General features: G+C 41.4%; 1 protein-coding gene across 1 annotated transcript in view; it reads right to left on the bottom strand.

The window, feature by feature from the left end:
- LOC143776332 (sodium-coupled monocarboxylate transporter 1) overlaps positions 1-7,624 on the bottom strand; it is a 78,124-nt gene extending 70,500 nt beyond the window's left edge. Inside the window, exon 1 of the mRNA XM_077265601.1 lies at positions 7,452-7,624. Coding sequence (XP_077121716.1) covers positions 7,452-7,496 — 45 coding nt within the window. The 5' untranslated portion in view covers positions 7,497-7,624. The remainder of the gene's footprint in view (positions 1-7,451) is intronic.
- Between the last annotated feature and the right edge of the window lie 726 nt (positions 7,625-8,350).

Consider the following 8,350-nt stretch of genomic DNA (forward strand, 5'->3'; position numbering starts at 1 on the left):
ACATATTTAGTATCGCCGCGTCCGTAACGACCTGACCTATAAAACTGTCCCACTAGTTAACCCCTTCAGTGAACTCCGTAAAAAAAAAAAAAACGAGGCAAAAAACAACACTTTAATATCATACTGCCGAACAAAAAGTGGAATAACACGCGATCAAAATGATGGAAATAAATAACCATGGTACCACTGAAAACTTCATCTTGTCCTGCAAAAAACGAGCCGCCATAAAGCATCATCAGCGAAAAAAGAAAAAAGTTATAGTCCTCAGAATAAAGCGATGCAAAAATAATTATTTTTTCTATAAAATAGTTTTTATCGTATAAAAGCGCCAAAACATAAAAAAATTATATAAATGAGGTATCGCTGTAATCATACTGACCCAAAGAATAAAACTGCTTTATCCTTTTTACCAAACGCGGAACAGTATAAACACCCCCCAAAAGAAATTCATGAATAGCTGTTTTTTTGTCATTCTGCCTCACAAAAATCGGAATAAAAAGTGATGAAAAAATGTCACGTGCCTGAAAATGTTACCAATAAAAACGTCAAATCGTCCCACAAAAAACAAGACCTAACATGACTCTGTGGAAAAATTATAGCTCTCAAAATGTGGTAATGCAAAAAAAATTTTTTGCAATAAAAAGTGTCTTTTAGTGTGTGACGGCTGCCAATCAAAAATCCACTAGAAAACCAACTATAAATAGTTAATCAAACCCCCCTTCATCACCCCCTTAGTTAGGGAAAAATTAAAAAATTAAAAAAATGTATTTATTTCCATTTTCCCATTAGGGTTAGGGCTAGGGTTAGGGTTAGGGTTGGGGCTAAAGTTAGGGTTAGGGATTGGATTACATTTACGGTTGGGAATAGGGTAGGGATTAGGGTTAGGGGTGTGTCAGGGTTAGGGGTGTGGTTAGGGTTACCATTGAGATTAGGGTTAGGGGTGTGTTTGGATTAGGGTTTTAGTTATAATTGGGGGGTTTCCACTGTTTAGGCACATCAGGGGCTCTCCAAACGCTACATGGCGTCCGATCTCAATTCCAGCCATTTCTGCGCTCCTTCCCTTCCGAGCTCTCCCGTGCACCCAAACAGCGGTTTACCCCAACATATGGGGTATCAGCGTACTCAGGACACATTGCACAACAACTTTTGGGGTCCAATTTCTCCTGTTACCCTTGGGAAAATACAAAACTGGGGGCTAAAAAATAATTTTTGTGGGAAAAAAAAGGTTTGTTTTCACGGCTCTGCGTTATAAACTGTAGTGAAACACTTGGGGAATCAAAGTTCTCACAACACATCTAGGTAAGTTCCTTGGGGGGTCTAGTTTCCAATATGGGGTCACTTATGGGGGTTTCTACTGTTTAGTTACATCAGGGGCTCTGCAAATGCAACATGACGCCTGCAGACAAAATCCATCTAAGTCTGCATTCCAAATGGCGCTCCTTCCCTTCCGAGCTCTGCCATGCACCCAAACGGTGGTTCCCCCCACATATTGGGTATCAGCGTACTTAGGACAAATTGGGCAACAACTTTTGGGGTTCAATTTACACTGTTACCCTTGGAAAAATACAAAACTGGGGGCTAAAAAATAATTTTTGTGGTGAAAAAAAGAATTTTTATTTTCACGGCTCTGCGTTATAAACTGTAGTGAAACACTTGGGGGTTCAAAGCTCTCACAACACATCTAGATGAGTTCCTTAGGGGGTCTACTTTCCAAAATGGTGTCACTTGTGGGGGTTTTCAATGTTTAGGCACCTCAGTGGCTCTCCAAACGCAACATGGCGTCCCATCTCAATTCCAGTCAATTTTGCATTGAAAAGTCAAACATCGGTCCTTCCCTTCCGAGCTCTCCCTTGCGCCCAAACAGTGGTTTACCCCCAAATATGGGGTATCAGCGTACTCAGGACAAATTGTACAACAACTTTTGGAGTCTAATTTCTTCTCTTACCCTTGGGAAAATAAAAAATTGGGGGCGAAAAATCATTTTTGTGAAAAAATATGATTTTTTATTTTTACGGTTCTGCATTATAAACTTCTGTGAATCACTTAATGGGTCAAAGTGCTCACCACACATCTAGATAAGTTCCTTAGGGGGTCTACTTTCCAAAATGGTGTCACTTGTGGGGGGTTTCAATGTTTAGGCACATCAGGGGCTCTTCAAACGCAACATGGCGTCCCATCTCAATTCCAGTCAATTTTGCATTGAAAAGTCAAATAGCGCTCCTTCGCTTCCAAGCTCTGCCATGCGCCCAAACAGTGGTTTACCCCCACATATGGGGTATCGGCTTACTCAGGACAAATTTTACAACAACTTTTTGGGGTCCAATTTCTCCTGTTACCCTTGGTAAAATAAAACAAATTGGAGCTGAAGTAAATTTTTTGTGTAAAAAAGTTAAATGTTCATTTTTATTTAAACATTCCAAAAATTCCTGTGAAACACCTGAAGGGTTAATAAACTTCTTGAATGTGGTTTTGTGCACCTTGAGGGGTGCAGGTTTTAGAATAGTGTCATACTTGGGTATTTTCTATCATATAGACCCCTCAAAATGACTTCAAATGAGAAGTGGTCCCTAAAAAAAAAATAATGTTGTAAAAATGAGAAATTGCTGGTCAACTTTTAACCCTTATGACTCCCTAACAAAAAAAAAGGTTGGTTCCAAAATTGTGCTGATGTAAAGTAGACATGTGGGAAATGTTACTTATTAAGTATTTTGTGTGACATATCTCTGTGATTTAATTGTATAAAAATTAAAAGTTGGAAAATTGCGAAATTTTCTAAATTTTTGCCAAATTTCCATTTTTTTCACAAATAAACGCAGGTAATATCAAAGAAATTTTACCACTATCATGAAGTACAATATGTCATGGGAAAACAGTGTCAGAATCACCAGGATCCAATGAAACGTTCCAGAGTTATAACCTCATAAAGGGACAGTGGTCAGAATTGTAAAAATTGGCCCGGTCATTAACGTGCAAACCACCCTTATTGTATAACTGTATCTTGAATATGTTTGGTAACAAGCTAAACTGCCCAAACTTGTGTAACTGTCCAAATATTTCTGGACCTAACTGTTGTAGGCATCTTTGCTCTCAGGTAAGCATTAGGTAGCTTTCACACAGGCAATGCGTTTTTTTCCAAACATGTGCAGTTGTATTGCTTTCATAAAACTCCAGGAAATCAAAACCAAAACAGCTTCTTCTGGGCACAAAGGTATAATGGCAAACAAATAATTAATTTTGCAGGCATATATACAGGTCCTTCTCAAAAAATTAGCATATAGTGTTAAATTTCATTATTTACCATAATGTAATGATTACAATTAAACTTTCATATATTATAGATTCATTATCCACCAACTGAAATTTGTCAGGTCTTTTATTGTTTTAATACTGATGATTTTGGCATACAACTCCTGATAACCAAAAAAACCTGTCTCAATAAATTAGCATATCAAGAAAAGGTTCTCTAAACGACCTATTACCCTAATCTTCTGAATCAACTAATTAACTCTAAACACATGCAAAAGATACCTGAGGCTTTTAAAAACTCCCTGCCTGGTTCATTACTCAAAACCCCCATCATGGGTAAGACTAGCGACCTGACAGATGTCAAGAAGGCCATCATTGACACCCTCAAGCAAGAGGGTAAGACCCAGAAAGAAATTTCTCAACAAATAGGCTGTTCCCAGAGTGCTGTATCAAGGCACCTCAATGGTAAGTCTGTTGGAAGGAAACAATGTGGCAGAAAACGCTGTACAACGAGAAGAGGTGACCAGACCCTGAGGAAGATTGTGGAGAAGGACCGATTCCAGACCTTGGGGAACCTGAGGAAGCAGTGGACTGAGTCTGGTGTGGAAACATCCAGAGCCACCGTGCACAGGCGTGTGCAGGAAATGGGCTACAGGTGCCGCATTCCCCAGGTAAAGCCACTTTTGAACCATAAACAGCGGCAGAAGCGCCTGACCTGGGCTACAGAGAAGCAGCACTGGACTGTTGCTAAGTGGTCCCAAGTACTTTTTTCTGATGAAAGCAAATTTTGCATGTCATTCAGAAATCAAGGTGCCAGAGTCTGGAGGAAGACTGGGGAGAAGGAAATGCCAAAATGCCTGAAGTCCAGTGTCAAGTACCCACAGTCAGTGATGGTGTGGGGTGCCATGTCAGCTGCTGGTGTTGGTCCACTGTGTTTCATCAAGGGCAGGGTCAATGCAGCTAGCTATCAGGAGATTTTGGAGCACTTCATGCTTCCATCGGCTGAAATGCTTTATGGAGATGAAGATTTCATTTTTCAGCATGACCTGGCACCTGCTCACAGTGCCAAAACCACTGGTAAATGGTTTACTGACCATGGTATTACTGTGCTCAATTGGCCTGCCAACTCTCCTGACCTGAACCCCATAGAGAATCTGTGGGATATTGTGAAGAGAAAGTTGAGAGAAGCAAGACCCAACACTCTGGATGAGCTTAAGGCCGCTATTGAAGCATCCTGGGCCTCCATAACATCTCAGCAGTGTCACAGGCTGATTGCCTCCATGCCACGCCGCATTGAAGCAGTCATTTCTGCCAAAGGATTCCCGACCAAGTATTGAGTGCATAACTGAACATTATTATTTGATGGTTTTTATGTTTGTTATTAAAAAACACTTTTATTTGATTGGACGGGTGAAATATGCTAATTTATTGAGACAGGTTTTTTTGGTTATCAGGAGTTGTATGCCAAAATCATCAGTATTAAAACAATAAAAGACCTGACAAGTTTCAGTTGGTGGATAATGAATCTATAATATATGAAAGTTTAATTGTAATCATTACATTATGGTAAATAATGAAATTTAACACTATATGCTAATTTTTTGAGAAGGACCTGTATGTTATTGTGGACTCATCCGAACAGATTACAGTCCTCTCCCTCTGGGCATCTGGCTGAGACTGCCAACACTAGAAGTCTTGTCTTCCTCCCAGATACCAAAAGGAGTACATTCTCCTAGAGCAAACGTTGCACAACGAAGAGGTATGGTTCTACCAATCTCAGTACTTCAGCAGCTTCCAACACCAAACAGAAATGTCCAAGTCCATGCACAGCTCACACTGAATGTGCTGCAGCTTCCACACATTTCTCTGCGGCACCAACACACAGACTGCTCAGATTTCCCTGCCGACCCCTGCAGTCTCCATTCAGAGACAGATTCTGGTTTGTCTCTCTCCCAGCTACAGCTCACATTTTGGAAGGCCTTTCACCAGCTTTAACACACTCCTCTCTGCTCAACCCCTAGCAGGTTTATGCAAGGTGAACCCATTTCATGGTTCTTAGATGCACCAGGCTAGCTTTGACTAATTTAGACATGCAGTGCTTGGATTTAAACCATCCCTACCTGGCTTTGCTATTTTGTATACACAAGCATGAAAAAGTGAAATGAAAATTGCATAATATTTAAAATGTGTATTTACTGAGCTTTATGGGTAATTATTGTTTTGTATACACGATTCTAAAAGGTCTAAAGTGCCAAACGTATTTGAATAAAAATATATAATTTATTTAATAAAACAATGAATGTGCTAGCTGGCTAATCTAATATCTTTCAGGTTGCATATTTTGTTGACACAATGTAATCAGTGATTAAATATCCACTGATATCATTATGGATAAAATGTGCTGTGATGTTGCAAGCTGCGCATTGAGAACCAGTAATTTATTTGGCAGATGACTGTAAGCATCATTCACTTTGCATATTGTTAATTCTCTGTTCTTACTGGCATCCTGCAACTTTCAAGTCTTTATTTCATAGCATGTTGACATAAGGAAAGGGTTTGGTTTGTAATAATTGCAGAATCATTACCACCAGGTAAAATGCTGGGAACATCCAATGTCTCCAGTGATTGTGGTTTATATTTCATAATGTGAGTAATGACTTGTGAGAATGAAACAGTACAGTTGGTAGCAGTAAATATGAATGTGATTAATTAATAGGTATTTAATAGCGATGAATGAGCACTTTGGACTGATCGGGTGCTCGACTCAAGAAAAGAGTATAATGGAAATCAACGACAAACCCGAGCATTTTTCCAGCAGACCCCCCCAGGATATTAAAATCGCTGAAATGGATGGAAAGGAAGTGCTCAAATGGAATGGGCACTGTATGGGGAAGATGCCTGGATGCCTCTCTGACTCACAGATCGCTGCTGGTAACAATGTTGTCAGAGTATTGCGCCACTTTTATGAACTGACAATAAAACATACCAAACTGAAGATAAAATGGATTTTTACAGTAAAAAAAGGTTAGAAAACATTATTTCCAGTATAATGACTTGTATATAAGGCAAGTAAAAAGGGAAAAGGAAGCACACTCCCAAAACCCCTTAGGCTATGTTCACACATAGCATTTTTGCTGCACTTTTGCACTCTCATTGCTTTCAATGGTGAAAAAACTGCAGTAGTTTTACATTCCAGTAAGTAAAAAAAAAAGGAATAAGGAATGAAATTTCTGATTTTTTTTCCCATTCATAAGGAGTGGGACTCTTAGACTAATGAAGCCTATGCAGTAAGTGTAAGGCCTGTCAAAAATTGAAAGGAGTGATTGCAATGCATCCTTGAACACATGTAGAGGATGGCTTCAGAATTTTTTTTTCCCCCATTTGGAGGCAGTGGGACTCCTAGACTAGTAAAGTATATGCACTATGTGCAAGGGCTTCCAAAAATTAGAAGGAAGCACTCAAATACACCCTGGAACACACGTAGAGTAGGGTCTCAGAAAACATTTATGTTTAGAAGGTGTGGAACTTCTGTGGCCAACAAAAAGAAGTACTGGATTCGAGGCCACTATTCAGGGTACAACTGGCACAACAAGGACCTTCAGGCATCCGACTCCGTTTTTGCTCTAGTTAAGGTGGGGGGCAGTTCCTTCTGGGCCAGCTCAGGGAGTCAGGCAGCGCTGAAGCTTCAAATAGAATGAAGCAGGGGTTTCAAAACATTTTTTTACCTTGACAGTGAAAATTCTTGAACCCTGTGAGAGTAACTTCTTCAACCCACATCTTGGGTAAAGGACACCACAAGTCCTTTGTCCATTTATTCACACAAGATGTGCATTTGGCCCTTTCTCTCATTGTATGAATGCATCTTTATTTTTATTTTACACAGAGTTGAGGCAAATCTGAGGCTTGTAGGCTGCAGTCACTTCTCCTTCCCTGCTTAAGTCGATTCCATGGGTTCTTAGTATCACCGTGGCATAATAACTAATAGGCGCGTTCGCCTGAAAATGCTGACAGGATGACTGTTCTCACAATAAACAAGGCCTGTATTGGCTAAGGCTTCTCAGCCCTACTAGATGACAGCAGTGGAACATAAAGGCACTTAAAAAAAATTTTCTGGTGCATTACTATGCACCCCTTCCTACCCCAAAAGGGTTTTACGGTTCTTTGCTTTATTACTTGTCACGGCCACTCCTTCCGCTCATTCTTACCCGCTGCGGCACACTCCTCCTGCAGGCGCGCGTCCTCTCCTTCATTCTTCTCCGCTCCCTGGTTCTCGTCGGGTGCGCATGCACACCGCCCACTCCAGCACTTCCTCTTTCTGATTTACAGGCGCTCTGTATCTCCTCTCTGTGATCCTGGAGGACCGTATCCTGGAGGACCGTGACCCGGATGTCCTCCAGCACTCCATGTATATAAGGCGTTTCCTTCCTCTGGTCCTTGCCTGTCTGTCATTTGTGCTTCTGTGACTCAGGTCCACCTTTGTCTTTGTACTGCCTGTTTTGAGTCTCCACTCTGTCCAGCCAGTTCAGCTTCTCTGTCTCTCCCAGGCTTCCTTGTCTCCTCATCCAGTCCTCCCAGTGTCCTCTCCGTACTCTGTTAGTCTGGTGTCTCTGTCCTGCTTCCTATGTGTCTTCCCCTTCTCAGTGCTTCTTTGGTCTCGCCTGTACCCAGCTCTTACCTCCTACTACCTGTCTCCGGGTTCCAGCTTCTGCGGCAATAGTCTCCCTTGGGTCTGCCCCTAACGCTCCCTGTATAGGGGGTGGTCTATCTGGTCAGCTCACCCTTGGGAGGTTCGTTGTCATGGATCTGCGGGTCCACCCCAGGTATTCCAAAAGATCTCACAATAGGACTGCACTCAGATGACATCTGAGTGCAGTCTGATTCTCACAGTACAGACAGGCTGGGACCTCAACTCCAACTGTGAAGGAGTTACTGTTCCTATGGGAAAACCAGTCCAGGATTATGTCCCTTTTGAAGTCCATGGAGTCTCGTCTCTCCGTGCTACATGCTTCTGATCCCGGTAGTGCTTCGCAGCTGGCTACTTTCCAACAGGAGCTAGCTCAACAGCGAGATACTCAAGCCCATATACTTAATTTTATGGCTTCAG

The sequence above is a fragment of the Ranitomeya variabilis genome, chromosome 5 (genome assembly GCF_051348905.1).
Source record: "Ranitomeya variabilis isolate aRanVar5 chromosome 5, aRanVar5.hap1, whole genome shotgun sequence".
In the NCBI taxonomy this organism is placed as follows: Eukaryota; Metazoa; Chordata; class Amphibia; order Anura; family Dendrobatidae; genus Ranitomeya; species Ranitomeya variabilis.